The following is an 18,850-nucleotide window of genomic DNA, read 5'->3' as shown; positions in this document are numbered from 1 at the left end:
TGTATACCGAGTGTAGGACTGGAATATAGTAAGCCCTCAAAAAGGGAGCCGTAATTAATTTATGATAATGGTGATAATGATGTTGACTTGTAAAGAGAATGAAATATTGCCATTTGCAGCAGTATGGATGGAACTAGAGAATATATTTAGTAAAGTAAGACAGACAAAAACAAATACTGTATGACATCACTTGTATGTGGAGTCTAAAATTGATACAAATGAATCTACACACAAAACAGAAACAGAAAATAGGAAACAAACTTACAGTTACCAAAAAATGACAGCCCATTCACTGAAAGCCCTAGGAAATAATTATAAAATTTAGTAATATTTAGCAAGAAAAACAACATGCAAAATTGTATATGCCCCCCAAGCCCCCAATGACTGGGGAGAAGGAGGATGTAGAATTAACTCGGATCTGCAGTCAGGCCACTGGGGAGTCAATAAACAGGGACCAAAATATGAATTAGGAAGAGAAGACCCTCAGATACCCCAAAGAAAATTTTACGTATCACATGAACCTGCGTTTGTTTAAAATTATAGATGGTTTGAAAAAGGAAGATGAGAAGGAGCTTACCTAATGGGTGCTTGTTATCTTTTTCTGGTCACTTTTCTTACTTGGCTAGCATGTCCAGATTTTTACTCTTAGGGGTGGAAAAAAAAGGTACATGAGATTAAATGAGAGGAAAGGAAGGAAAGTGATAGTGGAGGCCAAGCGAATGGATGGTAGTTGGTCAGATGGCTGCTGTTTCTGCGACACCAGTGCCCTGGGACAGATCTCAGTCCTTCCCAGTCATGCTTGGAGCCCTGTTTCACCTAGAGATGAAGCACCTGACTTCTGAGTCAGGCAGCCCTCCTCTGCCACTTGCTGGCTGTGCAGTTCTGGACAAGTTGCTTGGGCATTATGAGCTTTGGTTTCCTTGCTTGTCAGCAGAGATAAGATGTGCTGCGGCTGTGAGCAATGGATTCAACCATGCATGATGCGAAGCCCGCGTGCAAGGTGTGGCGCAGGGCAAGTCACCATGCGTGGTAGGTGGGGCTCCCGTCTGGGGAGCTGGTGTCTCTTTCGGCTTAAATGTCTGGCTCCTTCTGAGGAGTATGCTCAGCGCTGGGGCAGCAGGCTGGTGGTCTTCAGTGCTTCGCTTTCTGGCATTCCTCTCTTTCCTGTACATATCCACATGGCCTGCCCACCCTGCCCACCAGGCTTTTATAGTGAGTGCCAACCTTCTTTGCCACTAACCCCACTCTTCCCTTCCCTGCTGCTACAGGCATCTGCCCTCACTCCTGTGCTGGTCCTTGACATGGACAGTTCATTGTTGAGTTACTTCTGAGTGCCGGTCTCTGTGAACTACGATATCTGCTTAGACCAGTAACTTTCAGCATAGGGGTGATTTTGGCTTCCAGGGGTCATTGCAATGTTGAGACATTTTTGGTCACAACTAGGGATGGGAGAGAGCTACTGGCATCCAGTGGGTAGAGGTCAGAGATGCCCATAAAACACTATAACACATGGGACAGCCCCTCACAACAAAGAATCATGTGACTCAGAATGTCAATAGTGCCCCTATTGAGCAATCCTGATGTAGACTGAGGGGTGTAGGGTAGGAGAGATGAATTATGAAGGGGGGCACAATCTTTGCACTCAGAAACTCGTAGAGGTTCTCATTCTGAAATCTCACCTTTCTTCACCCTTCTTTCTCCTCCAGCTTAGCTAAAATTTTAGCTAACAGGAATGATGTGATGCTTCAGGTCTGTGTTTTCTGTCTCAGAAACTTTTAAAATAACTCTTAATAGGTATTTCCAAATTGTCTCACTCTGTTGACAGACTGCAGAAAGACCTTGTCAGATGGTTAAATCATCTGCAAGTGCTGTGCCCGTAGGTAGCACTTTTTCCCTTCCAGAGTGCCAGCACGGGGTTCTCTTCAGATCGCTTCAACATACCTGAGAGGTGGGGACTGCTGGAATGTGTCGTTGAGCCTCTCTGAGGCACCTAAGTAGGGCAGCTAGGAGAAAATAAGCTCAACCGTAAACCAAAACCGGCCCCCTCCGCTGGAGGGCGGCGGGAGACGCAGCTGGCCCTCTGTGAGTCCTGTGCTGAGCAGGCTGCCTCACGTGGGCTGACTGTCTCATTCGGACCTGCAGCCCTCTGCTGGGCATGGCTATGACTTTTTCCATTTTATAGATAAAGAAACTGGTTCCGATGGTGAATGCTCTCACCCACAGAGCTGCTATCATCTGAATCTTTGTTAGATGTGAATGTGAATCTCAGACCCAGTAAAAGCCGGGAAAAGTTCCAAGCACCATAACAATATTGCCTTGCGAGGTTTCTGCATTCTAAATTTACCCTTCTCTCACTGGATAAAGACCCTGAGCTGAGACATACATCTTTGTTTAGCTAAAAATGGAATCCATAATTACACTGTTTATCTGCTTCATTTCCTTAATGAAGGGGACTGTGGAAGGCCATTTCTGCTTGATTATCACAAAGGTATCATTTTGGCGAAGTTGCACAAAGAGAATGGAGCTTGCTGGCACCCGGTTATGAATGAGGGTGCATTCGCAGAGACAAAAGAAGAGGAAAGCTTTTCAAATGGCAACTCTATTCATTCCTGATTGTCTGCACATAATTACTGTGAACCCAAGTCAGTTATTCTCATCAGGGACATTTGTTGCTAAGGGAAAATTAAAGAAATCCAATTGTGTGGATGCTCCACTGGGTGCCTTGTTGTAAGTGAGTGATAGGTCCTGGCGGCTTCAGCCTGAGACGTCCAGTGTAATTGGGGTGAGAAGCAGACAGGGTGATGGCCAAGAGTGAAGGCTCCAGGATGTGGCGAGGACGTGCATATGCATTTGGGCTTCAGAGCATACAATGGTGTGACAGGCAAGCAGTTAACTTCATTTCTCTGAGTTTTAGTCTCTTCATCTATAAAACAGGATAGCAGTGGGGCCATGCTCACTGTGAGAGGGTGAGAATTCAGTCCATCAAAGGATCTAGTGTGATGTTTGGCTTGTAGTAGGCACTTAGTGGGGCTTCCCACATGGCGCTAGTGGTAAAGAACCCTCCTGCCAATGCAGGAGATGTAAGAGACATGGGTTTGATCCCTGGGTTGGGAAGATCCCCTGGAGGAGGAAATGGCAACCCACTCTAGTATTCTTTCCTAGAGAATCCCTCTGACAGGGGAGCCTGGCGGGCTACCAAAGAGTTGTTGGACATGACTGAAGCCACTTAGCACGCACCCACACATGACACATGCAGGCACTTAGTGACTATCGGCTGCAAAGGTGGTTTTGCTGTTTAGGTAAATGATGATCATGATAAGTCACTTTCTGTGGGGCTCAAGGCAGGCTGTGTCTACTTCCTGAACTTCAGTTTTCTCTTCCAGAAAAAAAAAAAAAAAGAAAAGAATCAGTCTAGCTGAGTTCCATGATCCTTATGTACCAACACCTTTGTATGATGATGAGTTTTGAATGCCTGAGAGTTACAACAGTACCCATCAGATGACTGGCAGCCTTAGTTATTGGTTTGAAATTCCATAAATAAACAGTAACAACTGGCAAATTTATGTGATGTTTTCCTGTAGCACTCCAGACTAAGAAACATCTTCATAATAAACCATACTATTTAGATTAAATGTGGCCATGGTTTTATATGATAATTCATGTGTTTCCCAAAAGCACCAAGCGACTTCCAGCCAGTCTATAGTCTTACTTCAAATAAACTCAAGGGCTTATTACCACATCAGTATGGGTGACCTAGAGTTGTGAAAGGAATAAGAATTTATCTCTAGAAACGATCAGAGCCAAATGAGTCTCTCCACTGAGAGATTTGGACTCTTTCCATTGTAACTGGGCCCAGACAATTAGAGATGGTGCAGTTATCAGGGTTATTTAAATCACGTGTGCCGCCTATCTCAGCCTGCCCCCCAAAGATCTTTCTTCCTTTCTGTCATTGGCCAAACTTCATACAGCAGTTAAATATATTTGTGTGGGAACCAGATGGCCCAAGTTCAAGTTTTGGCCCTGCCACATACTCACTGGATGAATTTAGGCAGTTCACTTCATCCTCTCTTCCATTCACTAATTTATAGAACAGAATGAACACTTTCTCCTATCTCATAGTTTGATTTGTTTAAATTTTGTAATGTAGTACTAGATAAATATGTGTAAAGTGGAATGACCTCTGGCATGTAGTAATTTCTTAATAAATTTAGCTGTTACCATCATTATATGCCATCTGCATGCTTGCACTGTATTAACTTATAATCTATGCTTTTATTTACTTAATCTTTATTTCAGCAAGCTGACTTTTTGAAAATTAAATATTAAAATGCAGCTTCCCAAGTTAAAAGTTAGTCCTGTTTGCTGTATGCTGCTGCTGCTGCTAAGTCATTTCAGTCGTGTCCGACTCTGTGCGACCCCATAGACAGCAGCCCACCAGGCTCCCCCATCCCTGGGATTCTCCTGGCAAGAACACTGGAGTGGGTTGCCATTTCCTTCTCCAGTGCATGAAAGTGAAAAGTGAGAGGGAAGTCGCTCAGTCGTGTCCTACCGTCAGCGACCCCATGGACTGCAGCCTTCCAGGCTCCTCCATCCATGGGATTTTCCAGGCCAGAGTACTGGAGTGGGGTGCCATTGCCTTCTCCAGTTTGCTGTATAATCAATTGTAAAAATAATAACCCTGAAAATAAACTGTATTACCATATTATAGTGAGCTCCTCTGAGCTTCATGTTTGGCCTCCCTAGAATAAAAGAGAGAAAGAACAAATGAAAGAAAAAAACAGGCAAAAACTGCCTAGCATCAAACAAAGTCTTCTTCCTGACAAGAATCAAGGACATTGATAAAGAAATGGGAAGAGAATGATGTTCCAGCCAAGTGCCTCTGTGTTGTTACTGTTGAACCTGTACCACCTGAAATCCCCTGGCCTTGCACTCAAGGCAGGCTATTTGCCATTAGGGACTGAGAATCTCCCATTTCCTTTGTCTGTTTTATTTGCCTGAAAAACACCATTCAAAAGAATTATTCATTTGCTCAGCAAGCATGTAAGGACACTTCCTGAGAGCTAGCACCGCAGGCTCAGGGGATAGGCGGTGTCTGGAACTCGGCCCTTTGCAGGCGCGATGGCTACAGCATGGTACCCTTAGTGCTGTCAGGATCAGGAGGGCAGCTGTCTGTTTGCCATTCGAACCAAACAGTGGTGGCCCAACAAGGCTGACAGTCTGAGGACTCAGTGAAATAGCATTCACAGTAGAAGTGGTGGTGGCTGTAAGCGTGTACACTTAAGTAGCACTGGCAGCGTACCAGCCACTTTCAACAGATGAAGTGGTTTCATCCTCAAATGACCCTTTGGAGCTGGTTCTGTTCTTCCCATTTTGCAGAAAACATTACAGTGTGGAGAAATTAAAAACCCACTTAATGTCACACAGCAGCAGCAGAATTCACAACACCCAGAGTTTGTGCTGTAGAGTAACATGAGGATGGTATGTAGGTGGTAACATGAAGGCGGGGAGAGAGGGGCAAAAATGTATGTGAAAAGATGCTGTGTGTCGCTGTGTTCAGAGCTATGCATGCATTAGTCTATTCACTCAGAACAACCCTGTGAGTTAGCATGTGAATCGCCGCTTGATGTCAGCGACCAGTTCCTAAAATCACGATTTGCACAAAAAGCTGATTGAGTCTACTTCCTTTTGTTTTAAATAAGAAAAACTACAATGTATTGTGCTTCAACTCCAAACCCCCAATCAATTTCCTCAGAATAATTAAAGCTCACTAAAAAGGCCAGTATATAAAAGAATCACGTAAGGATATAAATACTTAAAACACAGCTTTCTGATCACCCAACAATTACCTGGTTGTTACCAAACAGTTATTTTGCATTCAGTAACCCTGTGATGCCTCTCTTAGTGCTGGCAGCCTCCCAGATGGACATTCTATGAAACATCCAACAGTGGTTCTGACATCCAAACCAGTTGCATTTGGAATATACCTGGAGAGATTGTTACAAATATATGTTTATATCCGCATTAACATCAGTCAGAAACTTCATAGGAAGTTTGAGTTTTTCGAATCTATAAGCAAATGTTCTACTGGAAAAATGTTCATGAGTAAACCTCTTGTGAAGAATACCTGTACTGCTAGCATCTCCATTTTACAGATGAGAATACTGAGGATTAGCTAAAAGTAGTGAAGCAGGAATTTGTACTCCAAACTCCTCTGACTTTACCTTTAACTACTATGATAATGATATCTATCATCATTGTCATCATCACTAATGGCTTCATGAGAAGACTGGCTTTATTTTTGTTTTTTAAACAAATGTATTGCACTAAGTACTCAGCATATATTATTTAATTGAGTTCTCACATCAACCTCTAATAGAAGAACTATATCATGCCCAATTTATAAATTTAAAATATTAGGTTTTGAAATTTGCCTACTGGACATAACTTGTTTAAATTATTTGATAGACCACCAAGCCCTTACCAAGTACCTCCTATGTACTTACGCATGTACCAGGGTGTTTTAGTACTATCTGCACAAGGGACTTCATAATAGTAGGATTAGGTTCATGGCTGTGTGTCATAGACATTACGTATTTTACTATTCCATATTTCAATTTTGTTTCTGTAATAAAACCATGCAATTGTATTATGACCTTTATCTCACCCTAAATAATACGGTATAGCTTATATTTTATACATTTATTCGGACGTATATGTGTGTGTGTTTTTTTGTTGCTAGGGCCATGTAAGTCTGAGGCCAGAGACCCGGTGAGTGATGTTGCACCAGAAAGTAGAATTCTTGAGATACATAAATGATAGTTGATCACGCCAACAGAACTGCTTGAGGAATTATAGCTTATAGAGTTGCTTGGCAGATGAAATCACTTGACTAATTAGAAAATAATGCATTATGCTGTGCCTAGAAAAATCACAGAGCAGCAGGAGCGGAACTGCATTCTGAGTTACTGTGGGCTGCCAGTCACAACAAAGCCAGTGCCTTGTATTCTTTATCTTTTCTTTCCCCTTATCCCTACAGCCCAGAAATTGAAACAGACCCTGGAGCCTTGTGACACTGAATATCCAGCGTTCGTCTCTGAGCGCACCATCAAGGAAACCTCAGGGAACATTGCTTGTGAAGACTGCTCCAAGTAAGCGCCCCTCCCCCTACCCCCCGCCTCTTTCTGTTTGGTAGAGACCTTTCCCAGATGGGCTGGTGCGGCTGCCATGCCCAGGATTACGATGAGAGCTGGAAACATGGCTGCCCTCTTGTGTGAGGAGCTATTTTCATCAGCTTGGAAGGAGCACCACTTGGCTTCGTTAGAGGGATCGTTTAGAGTTTGGGAAGCATTCAAATGTATGAAAATACATCCTAGAATATAAGAGATTTTTAGCCCAGTTTGTAGATGGTTGGAAGAAGTCCTAATTGGTTTTTTATCCCAATTAACAGTTGGCAATTTGTTTCACCAATTGGGGGAAATTTCTCAGATGTTTTTATTGAAGGCACCAAGCCTTCAGGATTCACCCAAGTCTGACATATTGGGAATTATTTCTTGGTGGCTTAATATGAGTGTCCCTGATTATTAATGAAGTTAGACCTCTTTCACTGGTTTTATTGATCATTTGGAGTCTCTGGCTTCTTCTCTCCTGTTAGCAGTTCTCTCTTGGGTGGTGGGTCTATTCTTACTGACTTGGACATTCTTTTTGTGTTTCAGATATGATTTCTTTGCACTTCTGTGCTTTGTATGTGTCTTCTTATTCCTTGGTCTGTCTTTTCACTTTTTATCGACATCTTTAGATGCATATAAGTTTTCTTTTGCTTTTATTTTCATGTGGTCAAATTTATTATTTTCTTCTTTGATTTGTGCATTTTGTGCCTTGTTTCAGAAACTAGTCTCTACCCTAATGCAATACATATATTCTCATATATTTTTATTCTGAACACATTAAAAAATTGCCTTTCACACTTAGAACTTTAATGCCTCTGGAATTTATTTGTGTGAGTTTCATGATTTAGAGGTCTAATTTCATCCTTTTCCATATAGTTGGCCTGTTAACCAGAACTTTCTACTTGGTATTTTTTTATTTTCCAATAGATTTATTATGACACCTGTGTTATAGGCTGGGTTCCCATCTATGTGCAGCTCTCCTTTTAGGTTTTATGGCTTATGTGTCAACACCATATCTCTTTAATTATTATAGCTTTGTAATGTGACTTGATAGCCGGGAGGAAAAAAATCTCTTTCTCTTATTCTTCTTTTAAGTCAGCCTAACTGTTTTTGCCTCTTTACTCTTCTATATTAATTTTAGAGCCAGCTAATTAATTTTGATGAATTATGCTAGGGTTTTGATTACTATAAGTTATAAATTAATTTGTAGATAACTGCTGTTTTTATGATATTAGACCTTCCCACTTATAAGCTAAATATCCCTGTTTATTTACATGTTTCTCAATACAGTTTTGTAATGTTATATTAGATTTATACCTAAACAGCTTATGAGATTTTGCTTTCAGAAATGGCATATATTTAATACTATATTATCTGATTGGTAATTGCTAACATATGAGACTCTCACTGATTTCTATACATTATATATCCTGCGCCCAGCTGCTAACTGCCCTTTTAGATCTAACAGTCTGTGTATGGATTCTTTTGGACTTTTCCTCATACATACTAATATCATTTGTAGAACTTTTCCTTTCTAATCTCCACGCTTAATTGTTGTTTTATTGTGCTGGACTTCAGATACTTTGGTGGATAGAAGCCGTGAGAGTAGACAACTGTGTATTGTTTCTCATCAAAAGAATTACTTCTGATAATTCCATGTTAAGTATGATGTTTGCTATTGGGCTTTTAAATTGTAGGAAAATATAAATAATATGAAATTTACCATTGTAGCTATTTTGAGTATATAATTCAAGGGCATCAAGCATATTCCCAGTGTTGTGCAACCTTAATTATTATCCATCCTCTAAATTGCTATGAGTTTTTGGTAACCATTTATTAGGTTAAAGGAAACCTCTTCAAGTGTGCTTGTTGCTCTGGTTGTTACTGGATGAACTTGAGTGGATAATAAAATGTATGCAAAAAATTTTTTTGCATCATCACTAAAATAATTTTAATTGTTAATATGTGTTTCACCAGTATAATTTTTAGAAAATGTAAATCATGAGCTATATCATATATATCCTAAATGTCTCTAATAGTAGATGGGCTATATAATGTGAAACATACTTGCTTTTGCAGGATTGACTTTCATTGTTTGATTACAAAATTGTTTGAGGACAAAATTCATATTACTAGATTCATTTGCTCATACTATATTGTGGACATTTGCATCTGTGTTCATGAAGAAGAGTGGTCTGTACTTTTCCTTCCTTCATTTGACTTTGCTCTCAAGGTCATTTTATTGTCACAGATTTACTTGAAGAGTCTATCCTCTTCCTCTAATATCTCTAGCATTTTGTGTAAGGTTAAATTATCTGCCTGTTGTAGATTTAGTAAAACCCATAAAACTATCAGTGATTGATGGGTTTTTGCTTATTTGTTTGTTTTTGTGTGAGTACATTTTCAGTTACTCTATTAGTTTCTCTAATGGTTACATGATATCTCTTTGGAATTTCCATTTCTTTTTTAGATGATTTTGGTGATTATATTTCTCAGAAAATCGCCTATTGCATCTTACTCTTAAAGTTTATTGCATGCATTTATAAATAGTGTCTTTTTATTATACATGTCACCTTATTTGTGATATTCCCCTTTTAAATCACTCTCAGTCTCCCCCTGTCTCCTTCCCTCGGTCCCTCCTGTGTTTCCTCCTCTCCTCTCTCCCTCCCTCTCCACACTGGCACAGATATGTCTGTTTCTTTCCAAAGAATCATCATTGAGTTCACTTTATTCTCTCTGTTTCTTTGACTTTCTGTTTCATTTATTTTGCTTCTTCAGTGTATCGTTATCTTCTATGTTTTGGGGACTTACTCTTTTTTTTTTTTTACCATTTTGTGTTTGATGCTTAACTTTTTCAGCTTCATTTGTATGTAAACATACATATATATGTATATACATACAACATATATATGATTTCTCTCTACAGTCCAGCTTATCTTTGTAAATTTAATATAGTTTCATTGTTATTCAGCTCTAACAGTTTTCTAACTTTCACTTTTTTTTTTTTGACCTGCAAATTTTTAAATAGTGTTTTAAGATTTCCTAGTCTATGGGTTTTGAGGCTTTTTTTTATTATTGATATCTAACTAAATGACAGTGTTGTCTGTATAACAAATGTGTTTTAATTTGTGTGGAGATTTGCTTTGTATTCTAGTATTTGTCTCTCTGGTTTTAAAAGCAAGTTTTATTCTCCAAAAGCTGAATGTAGAGATTAATATGTAGCCATCGGATCAGGTGTGTTTATTGTGTTTCAAACTTCTTTTCTTGGTCTCTTTTAGATGTCAAGCTCTCACCAGGCTTATGTATTTTTCCATTTTTTCATGTCATTCACTTTGTTTTGCTTTCTATATTGTGAAGCTATGTTACCATGAAAATTTCTGTTCAAGAGTGGTATAGCTTCCTAATAAACCATTCCTTTTATCTTTTGTGTAATAACCCTCTTTATATGGAAGTGCTTTATGCTTTAATGCCTCTTTTGTTTGCTAATAGCATAGAATTAGGACTTCTTCTTTAGATAATATTTCCTAGGCACATTTACCCCTCACACATACATTTTCGACTTTTCTGTCATGATCCATTACAATTATAAATAGAATGTAGCTGGATTTAAAATTTTATTATCTCTATTATTGACAGATTTAATCTTAAAATTTACCGTGCTTACCAGTAAGTTTGGATGCATTTCTATTATCATTTTATGTTTTTTTCTTCCCCATGTTTTTTTCTTTTCTTTTTTCTTTCTTTTTTGCCACCTATTATATTCAGTTTTCTCCATTCCCTTTTTTCCCTTTTTAGTATACTAGTGTATTCCAGTAAAGTATACATTCTGTTTCAGTTGGTAAGGATCTCTTCCTTCCAGGAAGATCTGTTCCTCCAGAACAAACAAAGCCTTAGGACCTTTGACTTGGATTATATCTCATCTCTTTCATGTAGTATTTTCTAACATTTTAGTTTTACTGTGTTCTTAACCTACCAAATATATTATTATTATTGCTGCCTATAGTAAATGAGATGCTTACCACTTTGTTTACTTACCATTGCCTTTTTTAAAACCATTGTTTTTGGTTCTACGGTATATTGGAAATTGTTTTCAAGAATGATCTGGGAGTGACAAATTATCTCATTCTTTATTTAAATTCTTATTTTATATATACTCTACAGTGATAGTTTAACTTCACACTATCTAAATTGATATTTTAGAAATCCTGTTCCATTGTCTTATGACCTTTAGTTTTGCATCTTTATAAGTAGTCTGGCTTTTCATTCCTCTCTGATGATTTTTAAAGTGTGTCTCTTTAATGTTCTGATGTATCACTGAAGTGTATTTAGATTTAAATGTATTTCTGTTTGTGTGCTTTATTCTATATAATTTCCTTAAGCATATTACAGTTCACTAATTTTCTTTTGATTATGTCTGGTCTGCTGCTTAAAGAGTCCACTGAGATTTTTTTTTTTTAAGTATTACATTTTTGAAAAAAATCAAGTATAGTTGATTTACAATTTTATATTATTTTCAGGTGTGCAGAGAATCCATTGTGATCTTAATAAGGTTTTTGTTTGTTTGTTTCTAGAAGTTTTATTTGCTGTTACTAAAATCTGTGTTTTTTTACAGAGAGCCTTAATCTTAAGTTTCTACCCACAATAGCAAAGGCCTTTTAAGATTATTTTAATAGTTAACTTTCTGAGGGTACCAATCCTATTGTTTCTTGTGTCTGATTTCTTTCCTGGTTGATCATTTCTCATGTGTTTTGTCATTTTTGACTGTGAGCTTATCTTTACTATTTATTATTTTTGTGGGAAGAGATTAGAACCTAGGTTTCTTCTCATACTAGACTTAAACTTGGGCTTTGATTGTGTGTCCTATTGGTATTGACTGCCTGGGAATAATTGTTATGTAAGTTTTTGTATTTAGGAGTCCCTGCATTGTATAACTAGAATAAATATTTTTCCTAAGTAGCATGTAGTTTAGGCTTAAAGTTTTCTCACACTAATATTCTTTATCCTATTCAGAGTCCTGGACAGCAGCAGATTACCAGGATTTTACATTTAGCCTATAAATGTGCAAGTTCTTTTGCATTTAAACACACTTATTTTGTTTTATTATTTCATCCAGCATCTTTAAGTGTTTAGAACAGAACAGCTTCTATCTTTGCCCAGTGCACCATCTTATAGTCCACTGCAGCAGCTGAGGACTTTAGAACCATCACAGGAAAGCACTGAAGTACAGTGGCTTAGTGCAGGGCCTATGGAATCAGAGGGTTCAGAGTGTGAGTCCTAATGTCATGAACTGCAAATTGTGTGACCTTGAGTAAAAACCAAAACTCTCTGAAACTCAGCTTCTTCCTGGGTGTTTTGGGGGATAATCATAGTGAGCATAGCATTGGATTTTTGTAAGATATAAGTGGGAAAATTTATGCTGTGAATTTACATAATGCTTGGAAGAGAGTAAGTACTCAATATACAGCCACACTTAACTGAAAGTAAAAGTCACTCAATCGTGTTTGACTCTTTGCGACCCCATGTTCTATACAGTCCATGGAATTCTCCAGGTCAGAACACTGAAATGGGTAGCCTATCCCTTCTCCAGCAGATCTTCCCAACCCAGGAATTGAACCAGAGTCTCCTGCATTGCAGGCGGATTCTTTACCAGCTGAGCTACCAGGGAAGCCCATGGCCACACTTAACACAAGTATAATAACATACCAACTTAGTATAAAAAATTTTTAACCTCCAGAAAGCATTCTGTTGAAATGTGAATGTGCTTTTTCATAGTCTGCCATCAATTCACTTGTATAGAATTCCCGGGAGAAAGAGGTCTCTCAGGTGACCAGTTCATGTATAACTTAAGCACTGTTGCCTATTCACGGCTCTGTGGCTGTGTCAAGTGACTCTTATCCGTTTTATAATACTCATGAAACCTGTTGAGCAGAGTGGCATCACCTCTCCAGTCATCATGACTACAAACTCCATGAGGTGGCCAGTATCTCTTAGCAGATGATAGATGATCATACTTAGTGGAGTAAGTTAACTTTCTCAGTTCCATTCTAAGTGAGAAAGCAAATAGAACCAAGATGGACAACTGCTAGGGCAACCAGTATTTTTCCTTGTTGACTGGCAGTTAGAAACCAAAGAGATGAATGCTGCTTGATGAAAACAAAGATTTCAAGCTAAACAGAAGACCACCTTTCATTCACTGGGAGGTAAATGTGTTCTTGCTACATCCTGGAATCTGTGGAGGGTGCTTTAGGGAAGTCAAGGATGGATAAGATAATGAAATAGATGCGGAGGTATTGACACCTCCCATGGCTAGTCTGTTTCACAGTGTAAATTCCACACTTGCAGGAGTGTGGGTTGAAAACTCACAGGAGGTTGGGAAGTTGAGAAGGCCATGTACAACTTGCTGGCAGCAGTGAAAAAATAAGATTTTGCTTTCAAAGCTTTATTTCAAGGCCATGGCCCAGCAGCTCTGTCAAAAACTATGGAGGCGAAAAACAGTCAAGGTTCTGGGGTCTGAGTGAGGAGAGAAACAGGGACTTGTGCTTTTCCTGTTTTTAAAAAAAAAATTGATTATTTTTTATGTATTTGACATGCAGCAGGATTCTTGGTTGCAGCACTCGGGAGCTTCAGTATTCACTGTGGCATGAGGATCTTTTATTAATAGCTGGGGCATGTGGGCTGAGTTGTGGCATATGGGATCTAGTTTCCCAGCCAGGGATGGAACCTAGGCACCCTGTATTGGGTGTCTTACCCACTGGCTAACCAAGGAAGTCCCTTTTCTTTCTTTTTAACTAAAAATTTATTAACATAGAGCAAATTCAGAAAAGTGTACAAACCATAATTTTGCCGGTTGATTAGTTTTCTCACAAAGGGGACACATGTACGTAACCAGCACTCAGGCTAAGAAGTGAAAGAACATTACCAGCCTCACAGGAGGTCCTCCACCTCTCCCTTTCTGAGCACAGCCTCCACTTACCATAGGACAACCCCTTTCTAGATTTCTAACATCGTAGATTGGTTTTGCCTGTTTCTAACGTCCAGCTGGTTGTTATTATTCAGTCGCTCAGTCGTGTCCGACTCTTTGTAACCCCATGGACTGCAGCACACAGGCTTCCCTGTCCTTCACCATCTCCTGGAGCTTCATCAAACTCATGGCCATTGAGTTGGTGATGCCGTCCAACCATCTCATCCTCTGGCTTCCCCTTCTCCTCCTGCCTTCAATCTTCCCCACCATCGGGGTCTATTCCAGTGAGTCGGCTCTTTACATCACATGGTGAAAGGACTGAAGCTTCAGCTTCAGCATCAGTCCTTCCAGTGAATATTCAGGGTTGATTTCCTTTAGGATTGACTGGTTTGATCTTGCTGTCAAGGGACTCTCTAATTTGTGAAATGACAATTTAGTTTTGAAAATATGAGAGCTGATACAAATTACCTTAAAGGAGGTTTCTCAGAAATTTGCCTGGGGGGCGGAAAATAGAACTTTAGGAAAAGAAACTAAAACTAGCTTAGAACTTCAGTGAACATTTCTTGATTGTGTGTTATATCCTAGACACTGGGCTACACTGTGGGGAGTTAGCAATGAATGAGGCACACGATTCCTTCCTCATGGAGTTTACAAAGAAGTAACTAGGCAGTGTCAGCCCTCCATGCTTCATGCCAGGATTAGAGAGTCAATTTCACACAGCAGCGTGGAAGGGAGGCTTGGAGTGGTCAATAGAGGCTTCCCCGGGACTTCCCTCATGGTCCAGTGGTTAGAAATCTGGCTTGCAGTGCGTTGGATGCGAGTTTGATCCCTGGGAAAAGAAGAAAGATCCCATATGTCACAGAACAACTAAGCCCATGCGCCACAACTAGTGGGTCCATGCACTGCAACAGAAAGAGCCCATGTGCCACAGCTAAGGCCCCAGCGGAGCCAAATAAATACGTTTTTTTTTTTTTTTAAAGAGAGCTACCTGAAGAAAGCATAGAATTGAAAAGAGAGAGAGAGAGAGAGAGAGAGGCTTCCTGGATAAAAGTAGCATCTAATGTAAGAATGCCAAGTGCGGAGGAGTTAGCAAGTAGGAGTATCCAGACAGGTGGACGAGACTCGTGGAGACAAGAAAATTTGTGGTTTGTTCAACAAATTTTTACAAGGGAAGCTGGGACACAGAGGAAAAGGTGAGAAGAGAGGAGAGAGGAGGCAAATAAGGCCCAAGTCATGTGGCCCCTTTGACCCTGTCACAGAGTACTAGTCCTTTAAGGACTTAAGCTGCTACCCTGACACCAGTGTGGACTAACACAGAAGTTTTAAGGAAGGGAGGAAAAATGATCAGATTTCAGATGATGGGAGAAATGACAATAACGGTGACGCTAGGCTAACCTTGGAAGCAGAAACTTCTGATTCAGGCAGGCCATTTGCTGCACCTCTGAATGTAGCCCCCCAGCACACACACACACACACAGCCTGGTCCTCATCAAGCCGCCTCAGCTGTTTCTTCCTCTTCATTCTCCCCCTCCTCTTTTTAGGGATTAGAAATTAACAAGTTGGCTGGGGTGACTGGTTGAATGAAAAGTCAATTCATGGCTGGCTGTTTTTCTTTTTCCTAATCCAAAAATTTTTGTGAGGCTTTGTTACAAATTTTTGATATGATGCTCTTATCACATCAAAATAGATTCATAAAAAATAGTCTCACTGACAGCTTTTGAAGGATTAAATGTTTTATTTTTGTTTTCACATGTCTCATTCTCTCTGTCTTTCCTTGTTCCATTTTATGAAGTAAAATTTATTAGAAGATGTATGTATTTATTAAAGAATGAAGATAGCATTTTGCATTTTGTATGAGCTTTGTATTCGTGAAATGTAGTATGTCAATGACGGAAACACTGTTATTTGGCTTTTGTTGACGGTCCCTTTGTGACAGCAGATAGACTTTTCAGTACAGTGGCCAATAGGTTTGGTGGCAAACAGGCAGCTGAATTTGCCCATCTGCTTTACATTCTATGCGTGTAGAAATTTGTCAACTTTTGCCTTGGAAAGAATGAGCTTTAGCAGGATGAGTTCTCCAAAATAGTTACTAATTTTTGACTAGCTTCGTAGGTAACTTCAGGTCAGCGGCAGTGACATTCAAAAATAACACAATTCTACAGCATTTGGCGACGAGTAAGTTGGAAACTGAGTTTGGTGAAAATTACAGTATTTCAAAAATTACGCACTAAGATCTTTTTCAAAGAAAAACATCTCGCCTCCCGCAGTGGAACATACAAAGCTGTGTCCATTACAAACCATTTTCAAGGCAGCGATTACTTTCCTCCACAAGCAATGGCAAACCATAGAGCAACCAGAGCACTGTGCGCTTCCCACGGGAACGCGCTTCATGCGGCGGTCTGCTGGCGGCTGTCGCTAACTATCTTCAGATTGTCAGGCATCAGATAACCCTGGTGTCTACGCATCTTGGTAAAACTCAGGAAACCATGTCAGGTGGTTCTAGCCATATGACAAAAGTCTTTTTGGTCTCCAACAGTGTTTGAAGACTGGCTGCTCCCAGCTCAGTCTCTGTGTCCTGTTTCCAGAAGCCCTTGTTGGTTTTATATGGAAAAACCATCAAGAGGTGACTCAGTTGCTCTAAATAGAAACCATCATATTGGCAACTCCAAAAGTGGACATTTATCTGTCTATAGCATAGACAGATATATTTTAACAGAGGGACAGTATGCAATGTTTAAAAAAGGATTTTCAAAAATATAGGGTTTATTAAGAATGCAGGAGCCTGAAAGAAAATAAGAATTTACATAAGAATGTCATTAGGGTTGGTGGTTTGGCTACTTTAACCAATAATTTTCGTCATTCAATATCCCACTGATTATTAAATTAATCTGTTATTCAAACAGCAATCTAAAACAACTCAACCCATATTTTCTGGGCATTTGTGACTGTCAACAAGCTTAACAAAATTGAATATCTAAAAGAATGTGATGTTTTAACTATTTTCCAGTACATTGCTGTTTTTCTTGATACCCCCTCATCCTTTGATGAGAAAGGGATCCACAAAATTTCCCTTGGAATGGGAATCAATTGCTGAGTTAAAAATTTTAACAATTTAAAAAATAATCAGAATGAAATTAAACATGTGTCACATATTTAATGCTGGAGCTTTAAAACTCTTGTCACATTTCAGTGCTGGCAAGATATTACTTTCTAAGGCAAATTAGATTTTTATATTGTTGTTTTGTGTGTCTGTCCTTTTTTTTGGGTAGTATTACTCACTGCTTTTCATAAGAATTATGTTGCCATCAGTTTCACTTTCGGATCTGCACACAAGTTTTGCTCATCTTCCTGGAAGCCCCCAAAGCTGTGGCTACACTTTTCTTCTCTCATCACTTCTCCCCATGCGCCTTTCATTTATCCGCTAAACTGAAAGAAAGTAATTGGTCTCGAAGCTGTGTTGACATGTTTCATGGGCTACAGTTCAGAGAACCATAGTTCAGGGATTCCATTTTCCTACAAACGAATCCAATTTCCTGTTGAGGTCTTAGGCTGGGTGGGCGATTTACCGCAAATTCTTCAGACTATTCTCAGCGAATGCCCTGCAGGTGTTGTTACCAAGTGGGTCTTCTGGAAACAACCCGTAAAACGCGCCCACTGCACAAGGGGGACCTGGTGTCTTCCTGGAGTAAAGACTGAGAGAACAGATTCTGGGACTGGGCTATCATCTGGGCTGCGGCACTTAAGCATGCAAAGATTTTAACCAGTAAGTATTGTAGGTTTCAGTCCACTCATCTCTGAAAGGGCTGTAATACCTGCCTCACAGGATCTGTATGTGGGATAAAAAAAGAAAAAATTGTAGCCCCCATATTTATCACAGTGCCCAGCCCAGAGTAAATGCTTCATAAATGGGAGATATTTTTATAGCACACCCATCTGTGTTGACAGCATTGTAGGAAAGCCACAGAACTCCAGTCAGTCCCCTCTTCCAGATTTCTTAGCCTGGAAGGTAAAACTAATAGTTTCAATCCGGAAAAGTTGTTGATGAGGTTTTTTTTTGCTCCAATGAGACAGTCCTAGATAAAGTAGATCTTGGAATTTTGCCACTTCTTGGATCTACTTGAGCTCTCAGTTCATAAAAAATTTGGAATTCTGAATTAGGGACTACACATATTCAGTAGTGATCAGATACTTCATTACACAAATTAGATACAGACTTTGCCAGTGGGAGTACATTAGTGTCATGAATAATATAATTTGTAGGCGTTAAAATGTAACAGTTTTAACCACTTAATTTGTAAGCATATACTAATTTGTTGAAATATTTTTGTATCTCCTGCTTTATAGATTCTTGCCAAACTACTGTACTCAATCTTGTTTTAAATGTGTAAATAAATGTGATTCAATTTCCCATGAAATAATCATCGACCCTTTTAAGCAGGCTTTAATTCAGTTCCAAACAAGACAACTTTCCTACTCTACAGTGAAATTAACACCAAGGGTCAAGTTCTTTCCTTTGAAGACTGAGGATTATGCACCTTATTTTTCTGCAGGTTTTCTCTTGGTATCACTTACTCACTTAGACCTCACCATGCTGGCTGGCAATGTGCAGAGCATATATCACCGAAATCAAAATAGTTCCTCTGTCTGAGTTTTACAGTGTCCAGTCCATGCATCTCAGAAGGTGGTATATTGGAATAACTCCTGGATTCTAAAAGGATGTGAT

The 18,850-nt window shown here is 39.4% G+C and overlaps 1 protein-coding gene across 1 annotated transcript in view; it reads left to right on the top strand.

The window, feature by feature from the left end:
• CACNA2D3 (calcium voltage-gated channel auxiliary subunit alpha2delta 3) overlaps positions 1-18,850 on the top strand; it is an 870,293-nt gene that overhangs the window by 812,058 nt on the left and 39,385 nt on the right. Inside the window, exon 35 of the mRNA XM_018038437.1 lies at positions 7,037-7,148. Coding sequence (XP_017893926.1) covers positions 7,037-7,148 — 112 coding nt within the window. The remainder of the gene's footprint in view (positions 1-7,036; positions 7,149-18,850) is intronic.

This window comes from Capra hircus, chromosome 22 (assembly GCF_001704415.2).
Source record: "Capra hircus breed San Clemente chromosome 22, ASM170441v1, whole genome shotgun sequence".
NCBI classification, from domain to species: domain Eukaryota; kingdom Metazoa; phylum Chordata; class Mammalia; order Artiodactyla; family Bovidae; genus Capra; species Capra hircus.
Note: the sequence above shows the minus strand (reverse complement) of the source record. Positions and strands in the feature narration are given on the sequence as shown.